Source organism: Zea mays, chromosome 1 (genome assembly GCF_902167145.1).
Source record: "Zea mays cultivar B73 chromosome 1, Zm-B73-REFERENCE-NAM-5.0, whole genome shotgun sequence".
Classification (NCBI taxonomy): Eukaryota; Viridiplantae; Streptophyta; class Magnoliopsida; order Poales; family Poaceae; genus Zea; species Zea mays.
The window spans coordinates 301,431,297-301,450,287 of NC_050096.1; the positions used below are offsets into that span (position 1 = coordinate 301,431,297).

Below are 18,991 nucleotides of genomic sequence, written 5' to 3' on the forward strand. Positions count from 1 at the left end.
TGAGCTTTAAAAGAGATTGCTTTTTAACAAACTGAACACCTGCACTCACAGGTGCTACATAAATAATATGATTTCATTTAGTCGAGTCCTGTATGTTCTAAAATATCCTTAAGCCCTGTGCTAGCATCTTGTGTTTGTTCTATTTCAAAGATGGTTTTTACTGTTCTTTGCTGTATTGCTTCTATGCATATTCTTTAGAGCCGTGTGTTAACTTGTGCTATTGTGCATTGCAGAAGCTAGAAAAGGCGAAAACCGAAGATTGAAAAAGACCAGCAAGCAGTTTTAGAGAGCAGATGAAAGGCGGGCATTTTTGTTGATGTCTTATCTTTCGTGTCAATTGTGTTTTTGCTTGTCCCGTAGACCTTTCAGGATATCTGGAGTGTATCTTCAAGTATGTGATATATATATACGATTCAAGAACCTGTCTGGGATGATTATTCATCTTTCGGGACACGTCCTGTTTGGATCATTATATAACAACATCGCAAATGTCTTGTGTATGTAACATTTTTTACTCTGGAACTGCTAATGCTCAGTTAAGAAGTGGGGACACGTGTGTGTTTTTCCTCCTTTGCAGCCAACTTTCATGACATCTCAAATACTACTGAAGTAGTATTCGTATACAAGGTGAAACATCTGAGAAAGCATGTGATAGTATTAAGCATCAAACATTCTAGAGAAGAAGACCAGTTGTAATAAGTGAAAATTTTCAGTTCCTGAAGATGATTTATTTTAGACCACTTGTCTGAAGATTAATCGAGGAGATGTCATATATAACACAAGTGACTGCAAAGATTCACTCGAAGTATGATTCCACAAGCCACAAAGCTCTATAATCTGGATAGGATCCTTCACGATACACTAGATCTGATGAACAATTATATACATTAATTCCCATTGCTTCATACAACATCATCTTAATTTCCTGTCAGCATCTACATAGGGTAATCTCGAGTTGTCGATATGAATAACATCAAATAAAGTAAAACAACCATGCATACTGTGAATCTCCCTGTCAAGTGTTTACAATCAGCAGATTTTTAAACGGACGGCACGGTTCTGCTGCTCTGGCTCTGCTCGGCCGCCGGTTCAGCGCATGGTTGCTGCTGCTGCGGCAGCCCCTGCTCCTCATGGTCTCCCAGCATCAAGGTGGCGGCGGGGACCACCTGCACCTGCACGTCGCTGCTCTGCTCGGCCGGTTCAACGCATGGCTGCTGCTGCAGCGGCAACCCCTGCTCCTCATAGTCTCTCAGTATCTCTAGGAAACCTTTCCGATAGACATTGTTGAGCCAGTCGTCGAAGTAGTCGAGCTCCGCCACTGCTGACTCAATGCGTCGACTCTGTTCCTCCTCGCCTCCGGCCATCAGGGGATCCCCGCCTTGTTCATGACCATGAACATAGCAGGGCATCAAGGTGGCGGCGGGATACACCTGCACCTGCACGTCGCTGCTCTGCTCGGCCGGTTCAATGCATGGTTGCTGCTGCAGCGGTAACCCCTGCTCCTCATTGTCTCCCAGTATCTCTAGGAAACCTTTCCAATCGACATTGTTGAGCCAGTCGTCGAAGTAGTCGAGCTCCGCCTCTGGTGACTCAACGCGTCGACTCTGTTCCTCCTTGCCTCCGGCCATCAGGGGATCCCCGCCTTGTTGATGACCATGAACATAGCTGGGCATTCAAGGTGGCGGCGGGGTCCACCTGCACCTGCACGTCGCTGCTCGGCTCAGCGCATGGCTGTTGCTGCTGCTGCTGCTCCCCATCGACATTGTTGATGTTGAGCAAGTAGTCGACGTTGGACTTGCCCAACTCGCCTCCGACCATCCGGGGATCATCCATCGTCGGGTAAGCAGTAGCACCGGTGAAGATGGCGCCGGCGGGGTCCTGCATCTGCTGCACCTGCACGTCGCGGATCACCTTGGTTGGCGGCGCCTCGGGGTGATCGCCTGTCGCCGTCCTCTTGGTATTGCATTTCTTCTTGGCCAGAGACGAGGACGAACGGTGCACCTTGCACAGCACGTGGTCGCCGCCGCCGCCCTGGGTGTCGTCGTACTCGGTCATGTGCCATCCCATCCTGTCGAAGCGATGGCGATGCCGACCCGACGTCCCCTCGTCCTCCTTCTCCTTGCGGCCGTAGGATAAGCTGCAGAACGTGGCGCCGGGCAAGCCCTCCACGGGCTTCGGGCCAGTCTCCGAGTGCCAGCACGTCCCGGCGGTCTCCACCGCGCGCAGCCTGTGCCCGCTGGCCCTTCCCACGCCGTTCTTGTATCGTTTCGGACAGTATAGGTACCACTGCCTGTTGTACCCGTCCTCCGTCACGTCGGTGCCCGGCACCGGCTCCAGGCCGGCGACCAGCTCCTCAGGAGCAGCGGTGTACACGTCCACGTTGTGGATGAAGGCTTTGTCGACGGTTCCGGCGCGGAGGCCGCGCAGGAGGGCGACGGACGCCTCGTTGGTGGCCCGGAAGACGTGATCGTCGGCGGCCATATGCCACCGATCTCCGATCTCCAGGTGGTGATGGTGGATCGGCTAGCGCCTAGCGCGTACGTTCTGTCGCCGCGGGTGGGGGACGATGATGGCTAGCTTCTTGTGTCTACGTAAGTTCTGCACTGCACGCGGACAGGCAGGTAGCTAGGTAGGTGTTTATATACACCTTTACGAGATAAGTCTGACAGCAGAATTTTGAACTGTGAAACAGATCGATCTACTAGATATATAGGAGATAAATCTCGAAATGGTATGGATTTCTGTTTGTGATAGGCTGCGTGCAGTGTATTTCTGTTTGTTTTCTTTTACAAACGATGGATTTCTGTTTGTTTTCTTTTACAGACGATGGATGATTTCTGTTTGTTTTCTTTTACAAACTTTGTAAATTTGTTTTAGACGTCAAAACAAACCATGCATATGCATATGTATTTCTGTTTCTTTATTTCTTTTAGACGTTAAAACTCAAAACAACCACTAGGAAATCATCCTACTCTTGATTTCGGTAGCGTCAATATTAATCTTTATAATTAAGATGCCAATACCGAAATGTATTCCCTCACCTTGTTCGGTCCCTTGCTTCTAAAACCTGATTTTTATGTATAGTTTAATTTGTTTTCAAAATTCTACGAGGCCACAAAAGACATCGTATTCAAGATTAAAAAAACATCATAAAATTTTCATTGTTATGTTTTCTACACTAATCATTACGTTCTCTACTTTATTACAAATAATAACACGATTAATTCTATATTTTTTTAAAAAAAACAAATAATTTTTCTGTTCACTATATACCACACCAAATCTTAAATTAAAGCTCCACTTTTATATATAATTAACTAAATCTCTACTACCTATTAAGCATCAACTATAGCCGTGCACAGCGATACCGTGCTCTCCAACCCTGTCCTCCCCGCTCACGATTCACCCTGCACTCACCGCATCCGCCACTGTCTCTGATGTCCTCCTGCGTGGCCCGTGCTTCTCGGCCTTGATGCCGCACCCCGCCCTTGTCCTCGACGCCGCCGTCTCCCGCTTACCCCCCTCATGACACCAATCTACGTGTCGCCACTACCCCCATCGCCACCTCTCATCCCCTCCCCTCCCCCAGTCACCACCCATCCCTCGGCCACCTCGGCGGTTGTGGCAAGGACAAGGGCGTCATATTCATGAATGGCTGGTTCTATCGCATAGAGTGTACTAAGTAATTAAAAACAAAGTGTGAGCTAGTAATGTATTCATGTATGATTTGCTGTTCCAAAATTCTAATTTGAAATTTAAATAAAATTATCTCCCATATTTATTTGAATTAGAGGACATTTATATGGATCAAACATTTCAAATAATATTTTTCTTAAAATAAATATTTTGTTTATGCGCTGCATGCTGGAGCATTATTTTTACCTGTGTGAATTTAAATTCACACCTAAAAATTGGATTTGGATTTAAACTCTTTTCTAAAAAATTCAAAAAGGAATTTTATCCATATGCTGATTTCGAATCCGATCGTTAGAACCGTCTTCCTTGAGTTCTAACAGGACTTTGTTCCTTGTACGAACAGTTTCGGTGTTTAGTCCCGACGACGCACTACGTGGTAACCCACGTAGAGCTTTTGGGAGGACGGCGATGTCGATCGCTGCTCGATGATACGTGCAGGGACACGTTGGAACATGAGGTATTTATACGGGTTCGGTTACGCAAGTGCGTAATACCATACGTCCTGTAGTGTTGAGTATTGGATTGCTCTGAGTTCCCAGATTACATGTGATTGTGGGAGGTGGAAGATGAAGTTGCCTATCAATCTATGGAGTGCTGTCTCTTTTTTGTAGGGGTACTTCTGCAGCCTTATATAGCTGACTGAAGAGACATCCCTTTATAGATCATTGAGTCCAATTGAGTCTACTTTCTGTTGCTACAAGTATGCCTATTCTTTCGGTGCTTGGTTTCCTTCTCCAAGTTATCATCTGAGTGATCCGGTGCTCGGCTGTGCTCAGGACGCGTCTTTAGAGTTTAGGTGATCCCTCTGCGGACACGCAGCGTGACCCCCCTGCAGGACACATGCACCATCGGTATACACGTGCAATATTCTTCGATATTTTCAGCTATTCCCCACGTCGTCACTTCGGTTATTATTTGTCCCACCCGAGCGAGGCCCACTATGCGCTATATTGGGTGACTTATCAGGGGCCTCTTTGGTGGCCCATGGAATGTATCTATGCCTTAGTGGCCCATGGGACATCTATCTCCCAAAATCCCCCAAGGCTCAAGCGAATTTTCAAGGATAATAGGCTCGAGACACCAAGAATGAACTATGTTATTTGATTGTCTTTAAGTGTAACTTCTTTTCCCATGTTATCGGTGCACCCAATGGGTGTAGCCCCCGAGCTTTGAGTTGAGTTGAGCAACAATCTACTCAATGGTTCCCGATATCTTTTCTTCAGAGGATCATTTTATTGGCCTGGTTGTGAGTAAGTCGAGTTTTTTGCTAAACGACATCTAGCCGACTAAATTTAGCTTGAGGGAGGTTTGGTCCGGCTAAAGCTTAGTCGACTGAGACCTATCTGGCTGGGTCGTGTCTAGCCAAGGTTTGCTGAAGTAGTCGGATGAGTTCAACCAATAGAGTCCTGGTTGACTAAGGTTTGACCAGCCAACTTGCTGATATTATTTGGTTTGGAGTTTTCCAGAAAACCCAGACTTGGTACCCAATGGATGTGTATGTCGTCTTGTACGCAGAGCAGTTTCTTAAGCTGATAGGACGCAATGATACGTGTGAGCAGTTCAATTATTGACCTCTTATGCCGTGTTACGATATGTTTTGCAAGAAGTGTGAGTCGATTAGGGTTTACCACGCAGGGGAGCGCTCGTCAGCACAACAGTGAAGGAGCTCCTCCCCGTCTCCACTGCAGGTCACACCTAGTCTACCACCGCCCGGATCCTTCACCATCCGGTCGATCTACATATCTCCTTACTTGATTTAGGAGAGACTGTGACTGGGATTGGGGGTGATGGGGGTAGAGTAAGAGTGGACGGGGGCCGTGTACCTTGCGGGGATGGGCGAGGCAACCACTGTCTCCGAGGAAGGGGGCGCATGCGTTGATGGCACGTAATGTCGGCCGCGGTGGGGGCGAGCGGGGCAGGTCGCAGGGGAGGTGAATGTGCAGTGAGGGGGGAGGCAGGGGCGAGGACGCGTGGTGGAGGCCGGAGGCGCCAGGGTGGGGGCACGGTGTAGCCCTGGTGGACGCCCACACTGAACCCTTATAGAGCAGTAGAGATAGGGCAGGTATAATAGGAGCCCTGGGCTTCGGATAATAGGAGACCTGGTCGGTAACGGGGTCAGGGGAGCGTACAGGACCACTGGAACCGAACGCGTGGGTGTTCGATCGGACCGTGACAGGGAACGTGCAGGTTGGACGTCATCGTGAAGTGTGTTATGGGTAAAACGTTGGTCAGAACGGCAAGGGTGTTATCATATGGTAGTGGGCGGAATTATAGGGATTAGATTCCTCATGCAGACGTGGATTCGGTTAATTGTGGCCGCGGAATTTATGGATCTTCCATGGAGCATAAAGGTGGAAGGGATAGATAAAATATGGAATAAGATGTTAAAAGATATGGCGTAACACATATACGCTATAAATGTTGTGTATATAGTATATACCATTTGGTATAAAACTTTGAGTTAATATGGCGTAAATAGTGATTGAGGGATATTTGGATTCTAGGTGACTTGCTCCATTATCGGTAACAGTTTGAAAAAAGTGGAAATACCCTGGAAAGGGGGATGCGGTTACACGTTTAGTGTAGCATCCATCATTGTCTTCATATGAAAAAACATAAGGCTTCAGACTGCATCAATCGTTGGCGGTGGAGATGGCCAACTCTGGATAATCGCCGGCAATGGCAGGAGATGGAGTTGTGATTCGTCAAGACACCGAGGCAGTCGTTGATGGTAACTTAATGTTTACACCACCTCATGTTCTAATGGGGCCTCGAATCAACGAGATAAGCAATGGGGAGGAAGGAGAACATCGGATTCGACCTCCGATGTCCAATATTAGCTCCCGGGAGATGGATACACCTCAAGTACTACATTCACATGTAAGTTCAATTGTTGTATTTGATAGTTGTTTGAGTAGATTGTTATGAGCATAATCATTTGTACACTCTACATTGTCAATGAATTACAGCGAACAACCATTGATCCGAATATAGTTCCAATAGTAGGGATGACTTTCAAGGATATTGATGATGCATATAAATTTTATAAAAGGTAAGCATATGAAGTTGGATTTCCCTTGAAAAAATATAGGGACAAGACGTTCAGTAAGTGGATAAATTGTTCACGTGAAGGAAAAAGTGCACCTAGACCAAATGATACACCTAGGTTGAGGAATAGGAATTCTGGACGTAAGCAATGTAAGGCTGGAATCAAATTAAAAATATGATGATGGTAAAAAATGTGGTAGCTGCAAATATTGAACTAGTGAGCATAATTATGATTTCATCACTGACGAAGCAGAGAAACAACATCTACGTTGCAACAAAAGTCGGGATGCGGAATTCATAAATTTTGTTGATGCAATGCATGATAGCCGGGTGCCCCAGCATTGCATAGTTATATCAGACATGCATGATGGGCCAGAGAACGTACCAGTAACTGCTCAAGATCTAAAAAACATGTAAGAAATATTTGTTTTGAGTTTATATATATGGATTGGCATAAATATTAGTATATGAAATATATTTATGATTAATTGATGGTAGTTTTTGGGTAAAACATTTGTAGGAGGGCAGCAAGGATACGAGAGAACTACGCTAATGATGTAGCTAAACTTCTATCTTTCTTTACGGCATGCAAGAAACAGAATCCACAATTCTTTTGTGATTTTCAGCTAGACAAGGATGAAAAAATAGTGAGTATTTTTTGGTCACATGCAAGTATGCAGGGGAATATGTAGATTATGGTGATGTTGTGACCTTTGATACAACACCCAAGACCAATCTATATGATAAGCCACTGGGCATGTTTATTGGAGGTAACAACCATCTGGAATGTACTGTGTTTGGCTTTGTGTTGTTGGGAGATGAGACCGTTGAAACATTTGAATGGGCTTTCAATGCATTCAAAACATGTATGGGATGCGAGGGATCGAGAGTTATGCTGACAGGTATGTGGTATGCGAATTTGTTATGCTAATTCGTCATAAATTAAAATTAAATGAATGTGTTGTGATCGTTTGCAGATCAAGATCCTGCAATGCCAATTGCTCTGCGAAATGTATGTAATACCCAAGTTGTAAAGGATAAGAAATGGAAATTATTTCCTATAAATGAGTTGCCTCTACATGTAAACACATGTGAACACCCCATTTAAAAGTAAATAATTAATAAATGATATCACTAAATTGTGCATCATGTTGGCTTTTGTTTGTATGTGCATTTAATAATAATAGTAGTCACATTAATAGAAATAAATTAATCTCCAAATTTGAGAGTTAATGACTAACTTGAATACTTGGAAATGAGAAATAATCAAGAAAGAGGAAAGGAAATAAAATATTATATACAGAAAATAAATATGTAAATAAATACATATTCTTCTTGCACTAGGAGTTGAATTTGTACATTTGGCTCAATGGTAAAACTCATAGCAAAATTCAAATTCACATTTGAAATCAAGAAAATAAAAAGGAAAAGAAATAAAAAAATTTTAAAAAAGAGAAAAGAGATAATAGCTGGTTTGGGCCGCGGGTGTCAATTCGGCCCAGGAACGCGTTTCCACGCGCGCAGCCCAAACCTATATAGTATGTAAAGATAAATATATATTCTTGCAGATAGTCATGTATGAAATGAATATACGATACAATTGACTACAACGAATGTTATAATGCAGGATGATCATAATATTGTGACCGGATGTGGATCTGCGTAGAACTAGTTCCAGTTGGGAAACAGGTAAATATGCAAAATTTATAGAATTTGTGAGTAGTATGGTTATGGATATGATACAATGACATGGTGATAGATTTAGGTTATGCTATATAGGTCGACAATAGTAACATGCATCAGTTGGTGTGTGATACAAGTTCTCCGTTGCATGTATCACACGACCAAATCGAACAGTTGGGTACATCCACAGAAGCTAAGAAGGTTAGCCTTAATTATTGTTGTTTATTAGTATTACACATGCAATGTTTATTTATATAGGTATAGTAATGAATATCGATTTTATATGATGCAGAGGTTGGATTTTAATGTGGATGTTATAAACCTGGGTATGCTGGATCGAGCAAAACCAAAAGGTCGAACAATAAAAAATACAGAAGAAAGGATTCTGAAACTAGGTGCCAAAGGAGAAAAAAAGAAGAATAGGAGATGCCAGCTATGTGGAATTGCAGATGGACACAACAACAGGACTTGTTTGTCTCTGGAAGAGAACATAGCAAGACTAGCCACACTGGCTAATCGAAAAAGAGGACGTCCGCCGGGTTCAAGAATCAATAGTAAAACAAATGTTCCACAATGGAATGAAACCTCCACAACAAAAAAAACATCGTATGGTTGAAGAAGAAGACAATGAATCAACTGGTGAACAGATGGGTATGGGTGAAGAATTAGATGTGGGAAAATAGTGTGGTGACGTAGTAATTGTTTGTAATAGAACAATGACATCAACTTCTATTGCATGAGTGCATTATATAATGTCATCATTTGAGTTATGCAAATGTAGTTATAAATAATGCTTGAATGTAATGAAAAAGCATGTCAAATAAAAATAATATGGCGTGATTAGATGTCAAACAAGGACAAACACATATTACATATAAGATGTGATCATCATAAAAAGTAGACTGGATGTGCGTAACAGTACCATATAGGTAACAGTCATACTTCCAATGTCATACATTGAAGATAGAGCAAACTGAACATGATTGTCTGGAATGTCTGGAACTAGAACTAAGCCAACACTTGACATAATGATTAATAGTTTGACAAACTTGACATAAATGGCATAGACACTTGGCACACTTGAGATAACTGACATCAGAAATAGCATAGCGGTTTTACACACTTGACATAAGTATGATAAGAAGTAGCATAAACACTTGACACACTTGACATAAGTGTCATGAGAAGTAGCACAGACATTTGAAACACTTGACATAAGTGTCATGAGAAGTAGCATAGACATATTGTAGATTCCATACGGAATGATGTTCAGCTATGATAGCTAAACCTTGGCTTTTAAACAACGTCGTTTCCTTGGAACATATTTGAAAGGGATTAGTTCTGCAGGGAAGGGGTAAACCCTGTTGTTGCCATGAAAGGTTAGGTAATGTAAAACAAACGCATGTTGGTCCATTGGTTCGTCCTGCATTTGTCATAATAGTTCTATTAATGGTTAGAAATTGTATTAATACTGATTTTATGCAGTAACAAAGAAGCAATTTAGTAATGTACCGGTACAACAATTTCTGATACATCACCATCATCAAAGTCGTATCATCGTATGAAGCTAGTGACAAAAAAGCCACAATCATTGGAGCCTGGCTGCATGTTTGGACAGTTGGGAAGAAGCGCAATTTTGAAGTTGCCAAATTTTAGTATACAAGAATCTGGTCAAGCTTCTTGTAACGCCATGCTAACGATGGGAGTTTCATTCCATTTATCATTACTTGATCATTGTGGATATCTTTCCAGGTAGTACCGCCAAGGGCTGGACCATATGAATTTGAATCTAAAATGTCTATGCAACGAAGCTGGAAATTGATTGCATATAGAGTCCAGTGACTACGACAGAGCATATGAACCATGATCTGTTAACATAAATTGATAGGATATGACTTAAGAATGATATGAATGTGAAAAAAGAAAGTAAATATAAAAAACTGAATATACTGTGAGCAAGATAACAGTGTTTGGTATCAAAAAGGAAACTTATAAAAAAGAAACATTAATATAATCTTACAAACAAGAATGGTTGGGACTCACCAGTTTAACTTTGTTTAGAGCTTCAACTGGAGGAAGGCTACGGACAAGTAAATCTGTAAGAACGGAGGTTGAGAAAGGTTGTGGATTTGAACTATGTTGTTCGAGCTCCTCCATATTCAGAACAACCTGCATAATAAATATATTGATAAATAAGATATGTTTATACACCAAAATACGAAACATGATAAATGCTTGAAGAGTGCAATACAAAAACATTACCCCAACATTGACATTTACTATAAGTGTGTTGCTTATGTTATCTGGATTGCATAATTGATCATCATCACGAATACAATCAATGAATCCCTGCATGAAAAGGTTGTCAAGGCATTTATGAGGCCCAAAAGATTCAACAACATCCAACAAAGAACCACCATATCCTCCAAAATCAATAATGGACCTGCCAAAAAAATATATTAACTTGAAGGTCGAATAATTATGGATACTAAATAGAGGATGGGATAAGGGGTGCATACATGCTCTGCTCCATTTGTTGGGAACAAATGAACTTAAGCAATTGGCGAGTACATTGTTCACGTGATACATGACGAGGTTTAGCATCAACTGTTTGACTGTCAATAGTTCTTCTAACCACTTCATTAGTTGCCTAATATGTATATGTGTTAGTATACAATGGCATAAATTTGTATGTAATATGGTATATATATGTGAGTATGATATGAAATGAAAGGGACATAACTTACTTCTGTCAAAGGGGTTTTGTCGAACTTTAGGGCACCAGTGGTGGGAGGATCCTGCACAACAGGATTTTGTCCTTCCTGAAACACAATAAAGTATGTGAATATAATACAACGATATAGGGTAATGCTAATATAACCAAAATATTATGAAGAATATATACTGACAGAATTTCGGGGTGGAGTTACTTCTGTGACAGCAATATTATCGGTAATGGGAGCCTTATGAAAAAATAAATAAAAACATTCAGATATATGAGGGTTACTATAACATATTGTAATTATAAGGATAATCGTTGGGAATAAAATAAAACAAACATTTGATATTGGAGTTTTGTCAAAGATTGGAGCATTCATGACCGATTCTTCGATACCAACGTTTACACCGGATACCTGTATGGGAAACATATGAAGTTGGTGTATATCATCATGTGAACTAGTATGCTCTATTTGATATAGATATGTGTATATGCCTACACCTATGTTTTTATATGACAAAACTACTGACCTAGTCGGATCCTTTAATATCAGCAGTTGGAATCTGAGTGGGGCGATCATGATGCTGATTATTAGAGGTTCCAACAGGAGGCGTGGATACAGGGTCATTTATTGGTGACGATGTGCTTGTTGGTAGTTTATCTCGATCTGCACAATAACATGATAAAATTAGTTGCTGTTGATGTGAACCAAAAATTAAAATGTATAGTTATAAAATAATGGTAATGCATGAATATTATTACCAACTAGATCCGCATAATAACATGGTATGTAAAAAATAATAGTTTACATGTAAAATCAAATGAAATTCATCAAACGAGGTATGAGACATATTTAAATCTAATCATACAGGAAAGGTATTGGTGATGATGTAATACAACTGAAGGCATAAGTATTATATAATATGTTGCATAAATTAATCTATAAAAAATATAAAACTAAATGAACTTTAGTTATGCATTATTGGTGAGCTGAATAATGTAAGTGAAAAAGAAGCATAACTATTAGTACCTTCATGCTATGGATCATGCTTCGTCGCAGCCCTTAGAACTTTGTCTATCATTTCTCCAAATGCCTCGGATAGTTCAATCTGCTTGGACACAAGCATGTGATGGCTTTGTTGAAGAGAAGCGCAGTACTTGTCAACCTCCTTGTCATGCGCATCAAACAATGATTCGAACATTGGACGATGTTGGGTGGGCAGACAATTTAGCTTGTTGCCAATCAAATATTTGATGCGTGGGACATATATGTTGAATATCTCAGAAATCGGTCGTTCAGGAGCAATAACATAACAAGTCTCTGTGCGGCTACGAAACTGTTTAAATCCCAGTGATAACTGTTAGCGTGTATTGGAACTATAACATCTTTATCAACATCAAAACAAATGTTAATGGCTAACCTCTCCATCACCAAATGGTTCTCCAGGTTGGCGGGAGCCACATCTGTTAGCCCTAGTCAAATCTTTTATTGTCTCATTGTCAAAAAACTTGTTCTGAGGTGACGCATGGTGGTGTAAATGGTCAAGGTAATATATCTAAGAACCATATAGACAATAAGCATAAAACTTAAATATCTATGTAATAAATGATTATGTATGCAAATATAAAAATGTTTGAAGTGCATATATGTGGTTGTTAATCAGAAAGTAACTTACAAGAATGATGAGGGAGCATCCATAAACTGTTGCAGTTATGTTTGTTGTGCTCCTCCTGTGCAAAGGACTGGCAGCATCACACAGATCAGTATAGACTAATTGACATCAATCAATATCGGCCATGTGGTCCATATTTGTTGTCATTAGGAACTCATTGTTGGTAATACCCCATGAAGCAGATGGGAACAGTAGCCGATTGAATAAAATCAGAAAAAAGCATCTGATGGATAGCTCATTGTCATTCCCCACAACTAGCATGTCCTGTAGCTTAACGACATCAAACTCATCTTTAGATATGTTTAGATCCCGTCTCAGTTTTGTAGCAGCATCAATTTCACCATACCAATCAGTGAATTCCCTGCCACCTCCAGCGCTAGGCAAACCCAATATGAGTCGAACCGTCTCTTTTGTGATTTTGAATTCTTTTCAGCACCTGGGCATATTGTCTTATCCATCAACCACCTAATAGAGACCTGCTCTCTAATGCATTCGTACGCAAATAAAAAATACTTTGGAATCCCAACCTAGCAACAGCGTCACGCTGCCGATCACTCATTATCCAAGTCAACACAAGGACATCATACGGGATGCATTGGATGTTCAACTTCTACTGGAATAAATGGATAGGTATTATTACACAGTGGATAGATACTATTACAAAGAATGAGAATATAATTGTACCTATAATAATTATCGGATGGTTGTAAATAACTATAGTGTAACAACACTAACAAACAAGCATACCAAATCATATTATAGAATGTAACAATTGGGTATTACAAAAGCATTGATTGTGCACCCAAAATAACAGCTAAACAAAAATAAATATATGCATAGTACCTGAGATCTTCTGGGCGTCCTCTGTTTAGGTGAACTTGTTTTCATAATGTTCTTTGTCTTCAAATCAATAGCAGACTTTGAACTGCTTGACTTAATGGAAACTTGTGGGGGTGGGATGTCCGTGTTCAATACCCGAGACTTTTTATTTGGATGGTTAGTTACTGAACTGGAGGGTGCAGCTGATTTAAAAGTGTGCTTCAATGTTGGAGGAGGCATAAAATCGTCGTCAGACGATGCGGCTGGTGTTGCAGGATGACTTTTTTTCACCCGACAAGCTAGCGCCTTTCTACATAAACGAGTAACTGGTAATGGCGGCTGAGGATCTAGCTACAGCTTGGTCTGGGTATTATCAGCATGTTGGGAGGAGCTGCTAGATCTTGTGCGTCTATAAATGTCAACTGAAAACAAGTCTTGGCTTGATTCAATAGTTAATCTTTTTGGATTCGATGGAGGACGATCAACAGACTTCGTGATTCAGCAAGCAATGTAACTGTTGACAAATGACTGAATTTAAGGAAAATGGTGTATGAATACATATATGCCATGACCATTTTGCATAGTGTATATAACTGTATTTAATTAAACTACCTTTTCCGGTTACATGCCATAACAGTTAGGAACCATGTATAAATACAATCATAAATATTACCTAACTAGTTCATATAAGTGGAACTAATGCATAATAAAAAATACACATTTTCATCAACTGAATATACAAATATTTAAATAACTAGTTCATATTAAAATACACATTGTGATGAGCTTGAAACATGGATAAAACTGTGTCGGTCTTAAAAATTAAAATGGCATATATAGCTGTATCGATGTGCATATATATCATAAACTGGGGATGTAAAATAAAATCGACGAAATGGGTTGTTTTTTAAAAATAACCGGCTCGATTGGAGACTGTGGAGACGGATTAAAATCACACATAGCTACAACTCAGGAAAAGATGCGAAACGACTTCACATCGAGAAAAATACCTCAAACGGCGACGGTGACCTTGAAGTATTTGAAGGTCGAGCGATACCGCGGATCTTCACGAACTGCAATGGCTCTTCAATCAGGGCTCCAAAACCGCAGAGTGATGCTATGGGTGATTTTTTTGAAGATAACGCGCCCGATTGGAGAATGTGGAGATGGATTAAAATCACACATAGCTTATAACTGAGGAAAAGATGCGGAACGACTTCAAATCGATAAAAATACCTCAAACGGCGACAGAAACCTCGATGTGTTTGAAGGTCGAGCGATACTGCGAAACTTCACGAACAGCAATGGCTCTTCAATCGGGGCTCCAAAACCGCAGAGTGATGTTGCGGAGATGAATGGCAGCGGCGGAAGTCGAATGGCCAGTCGCCTTGGTCGGACCGCCTCGGTCACCGGGATTCAGTGGTTTCCTTCCTGTTCCGCAGAGACAGTTGGTAGAAACCCTACCTTCTCGCGCGGGCTTATCGGCCGTGGTTGCGCGAAGACAGTTTTAGACGGTGTCAAACGAGTGGGGTCGCGTGCGTGGCTAACAGACGTGGGTGAGGATATGCTGACCATGTTTGGTTCAACCGGGGGTACATTGACTGGCCTGTGCTTCCTCTATTATTGGAAGACTAGGAATCTCTCTCTCTCTCTCTCTATATATATATATATACACACACACACACACACAATCCAAGAACCTGTCTGGGAAGATTATTCATCTTTCGGGACACCTAGTTTGGGTCATTATATGACAGCATCGCAAATGTCTTGTGTATGTAACATTTTTTACTTTGGAACCGCTAATGCTCGGTTAAGAAGTGGGGACACGTGTGTGTTTCCTCCTTTGCAGCCAACTTTGATGACATCTCAAATACTACTGAAGTAGTATTCGTATACAAGGTGAAACATCCATGTGGAACGTGCAAAACTAAAGGCTTATTTCTCCACCATTAAAATGCATGTTTTCTAAACTAAAGATGAAGCATCAGACATTCAATTCCAGGCCTGTTGTAAGTGAAATTCATCAGTTTGATCTATTTAGACCACTTGTCTGAAGGATTATTTTTCGAGCGCTGGGTGAACTTCATCTAATATTGGTCTTATTTTTATGTTATGACTAGTGAAAATGGCAAATACGTCTTCTTTTAATGTTATGGCTAGTGAAAATGGCAAATACGGAGTACTTGTTAGCAGCATCATCTTATAAACATCCACATGTTATGACTAGCGCATTAGACATTCCAAAGATGAATGAAAGATGATCTAATTTAGACCACTTGTCTGCACACAGCTGACTGCAAAACATTCACTCGAAGCATGATTTGACAAATTAAAGGCACAGATGAACTTTGTTCATCAATCATGCTTCTCTCTGTCAGCGTTTAAACAGGTAATCAGAAAATCACTCATGAGTTGAATAATAGCGTTTACCTAGCTATGAGTGATCAGAACTCAGAAACAGTAGAGATTATGAGCAAGCAGAGAGTGCTATGAGTGATCAGAACTTAGAAAGCAAGTGATAGTATTAAGCATCTAGAGAAGAAGACCAGTTGTAATAAGTGAAAATTTACAGTTCTGTTGCCTGAAGATGATTTATTTTAGACCACTTGTCTGAACATCCTAGCTGTTTAGATAGGATGTTTGTATGCTGCACAGCTGCAGCCTAAGTGGAAGGTTAAATGAATTCTGGATGTTCTTCATGTTATAACTAATGTCTCATTTGGTTCCGATGCTCACATCTGGTTCAGTGTTGGAATCTGGGACCTTCCCCGATCCTCATTGCCCCTGAAATCTGATTAGCATGACTTATTTTTTGCTACAATTTCTTTGGATCTTTTTCTTTACATCCTACTAGAACTTGATGCACCTTTAATTGAGGTGTCAGCAAATCCTGGGGATCATTTGCTTGCAGTGCCAAGTTAGCGGTATTTGTATAGGTAAACCCTCTGTGAATGAATGCAGAATTCAGGTTATAGGCTGGATGCGATTTGAGCTTTAAAAGAGATTGCTTTTTAACAAACTGAACACCTGCACTCACAGGTGCTACATAAATAATATGATTTCATTTAGTCGAGTCCTGTATGTTCTAAAATATCCTTAAGCCCTGTGCTAGCATCTTGTGTTTGTTCTATTTCAAAGATGGTTTTTACTGTTCTTTGCTGTATTGCTTCTATGCATATTCTTTAGAGCCGTGTGTTAACTTGTGCTATTGTGCATTGCAGAAGCTAGAAAAGGCGAAAACCGAAGATTGAAAAAGACCAGCAAGCAGTTTTAGAGAGCAGATGAAAGGCGGGCATTTTTGTTGATGTCTTATCTTTCGTGTCAATTGTGTTTTTGCTTGTCCCGTAGACCTTTCAGGATATCTGGAGTGTATCTTCAAGTATGTGATATATATATACGATTCAAGAACCTGTCTGGGATGATTATTCATCTTTCGGGACACGTCCTGTTTGGATCATTATATAACAACATCGCAAATGTCTTGTGTATGTAACATTTTTTACTCTGGAACTGCTAATGCTCAGTTAAGAAGTGGGGACACGTGTGTGTTTTTCCTCCTTTGCAGCCAACTTTCATGACATCTCAAATACTACTGAAGTAGTATTCGTATACAAGGTGAAACATCTGAGAAAGCATGTGATAGTATTAAGCATCAAACATTCTAGAGAAGAAGACCAGTTGTAATAAGTGAAAATTTTCAGTTCCTGAAGATGATTTATTTTAGACCACTTGTCTGAAGATTAATCGAGGAGATGTCATATATAACACAAGTGACTGCAAAGATTCACTCGAAGTATGATTCCACAAGCCACAAAGCTCTATAATCTGGATAGGATCCTTCACGATACACTAGATCTGATGAACAATTATATACATTAATTCCCATTGCTTCATACAACATCATCTTAATTTCCTGTCAGCATCTACATAGGGTAATCTCGAGTTGTCGATATGAATAACATCAAATAAAGTAAAACAACCATGCATACTGTGAATCTCCCTTTCAAGTGTTTACAATCAGCAGATTTTTAAACGGACGGCACGGTTCTGCTGCTCTGGCTCTGCTCGGCCGTCGGCTCAGCGCATGGTTGCTGCTGCTGCGGCAGCCCCTGCTCCTCATGGTCTCCCAGCATCAAGGTGGCGGCGGGGACCACCTGCACCTGCACGTCGCTGCTCTGCTCGGCCGGTTCAACGCATGGCTGCTGCTGCAGCGGCAACCCCTGCTCCTCATAGTCTCTCAGTATCTCTAGGAAACCTTTCCGATAGACATTGTTGAGCCAGTCGTCGAAGTAGTCGAGCTCCGCCACTGCTGACTCAATGCGTCGACTCTGTTCCTCCTCGCCTCCGGCCATCAGGGGATCCCCGCCTTGTTCATGACCATGAACATAGCAGGGCATCAAGGTGGCGGCGGGATCCACCTGCACCTGCACGTCGCTGCTCTGCTCGGCCGGTTCAATGCATGGTTGCTGCTGCAGCGGTAACCCCTGCTCCTCATTGTCTCCCAGTATCTCTAGGAAACCTTTCCAATCGACATTGTTGAGCCAGTCGTCGAAGTAGTCGAGCTCCGCCTCTGGTGACTCAACGCGTCGACTCTGTTCCTCCTTGCCTCCGGCCATCAGGGGATCCCCGCCTTGTTGATGACCATGAACATAGCTGGGCATCAAGGTGGCGGCGGGGTCCACCTGCACCTGCACGTCGCTGCTCGGCTCAGCGCATGGCTGTTGCTGCTGCTGCTGCTCCCCATCGACATTGTTGATGTTGAGCAAGTAGTCGACGTTGGACTTGCCCAACTCGCCTCCGACCATCCGGGGATCATCCATCGTCGGGTAAGCAGTAGCACCGGTGAAGATGGCGCCGGCGGGGTCCTGCATCTGCTGCACCTGCACGTCGCGGATCACCTTGGTTGGCGGCGCCTCGGGGTGATCGCCTGTCGCCGTCCTCTTGGTATTGCATTTCTTCTTGGCCAGAGACGAGGACGAACGGTGCACCTTGCACAGCACGTGGTCGCCGCCGCCGCCCTGGGTGTCGTCGTACTCGGTCATGTGCCATCCCATCCTGTCGAAGCGATGGCGATGCCGACCCGACGTCCCCTCGTCCTCCTTCTCCTTGCGGCCGTAGGATAAGCTGCAGAACGTGGCGCCGGGCAAGCCCTCCACGGGCTTCGGGCCAGTCTCCGAGTGCCAGCACGTCCCGGCGGTCTCCACCGCGCGCAGCCTGTGCCCGCTGGCCCTTCCCACGCCGTTCTTGTATCGTTTCGGACAGTATAGGTACCACTGCCTGTTGTACCCGTCCTCCGTCACGTCGGTGCCCGGCACCGGCTCCAGGCCGGCGACCAGCTCCTCAGGAGCAG

The 18,991-nt window shown here is 42.3% G+C and overlaps 2 protein-coding genes across 2 annotated transcripts; both read left to right on the plus strand.

Annotated features, from left to right (window-relative positions):
- The first annotated feature begins 1,385 nt into the window (after window positions 1-1,385).
- Window positions 1,386-2,136, plus strand: LOC118476193 (uncharacterized). The gene is made up of 2 exons (XM_035964439.1): window positions 1,386-1,413; window positions 1,679-2,136. Exons 1-2 carry the CDS (start codon window positions 1,386-1,388, stop codon window positions 2,134-2,136), a joined length of 486 nt encoding a protein of 161 aa, XP_035820332.1.
- A 16,142-nt stretch (window positions 2,137-18,278) lies between these two features.
- LOC103644268 (uncharacterized) lies at window positions 18,279-18,764 on the plus strand. The gene has a single exon (XM_008667473.2). It carries the CDS (start codon window positions 18,279-18,281, stop codon window positions 18,762-18,764), a length of 486 nt encoding a protein of 161 aa, XP_008665695.1.
- The last annotated feature ends 227 nt before the right edge of the window (window positions 18,765-18,991 follow it).

What these genes read in the sequence shown, in the direction of transcription:
- LOC118476193 (XM_035964439.1), top strand. Translation starts at nt 1,386, where the DNA reads ATGACCATGAACATAGCAGGGCATCAAG. An exon ending in GAACATAGCAGGGCATCAAG is followed by an intron (nt 1,414 to 1,678) that starts GTGGCGGCGGGA and finishes TGGGCATTCAAG; the next exon opens with GTGGCGGCGGGGTCCACCTG.
- LOC103644268 (XM_008667473.2), top strand. Translation starts at nt 18,279, where the DNA reads ATGACCATGAACATAGCTGGGCATCAAGGTGGCGGCGGGGTCCACCTG.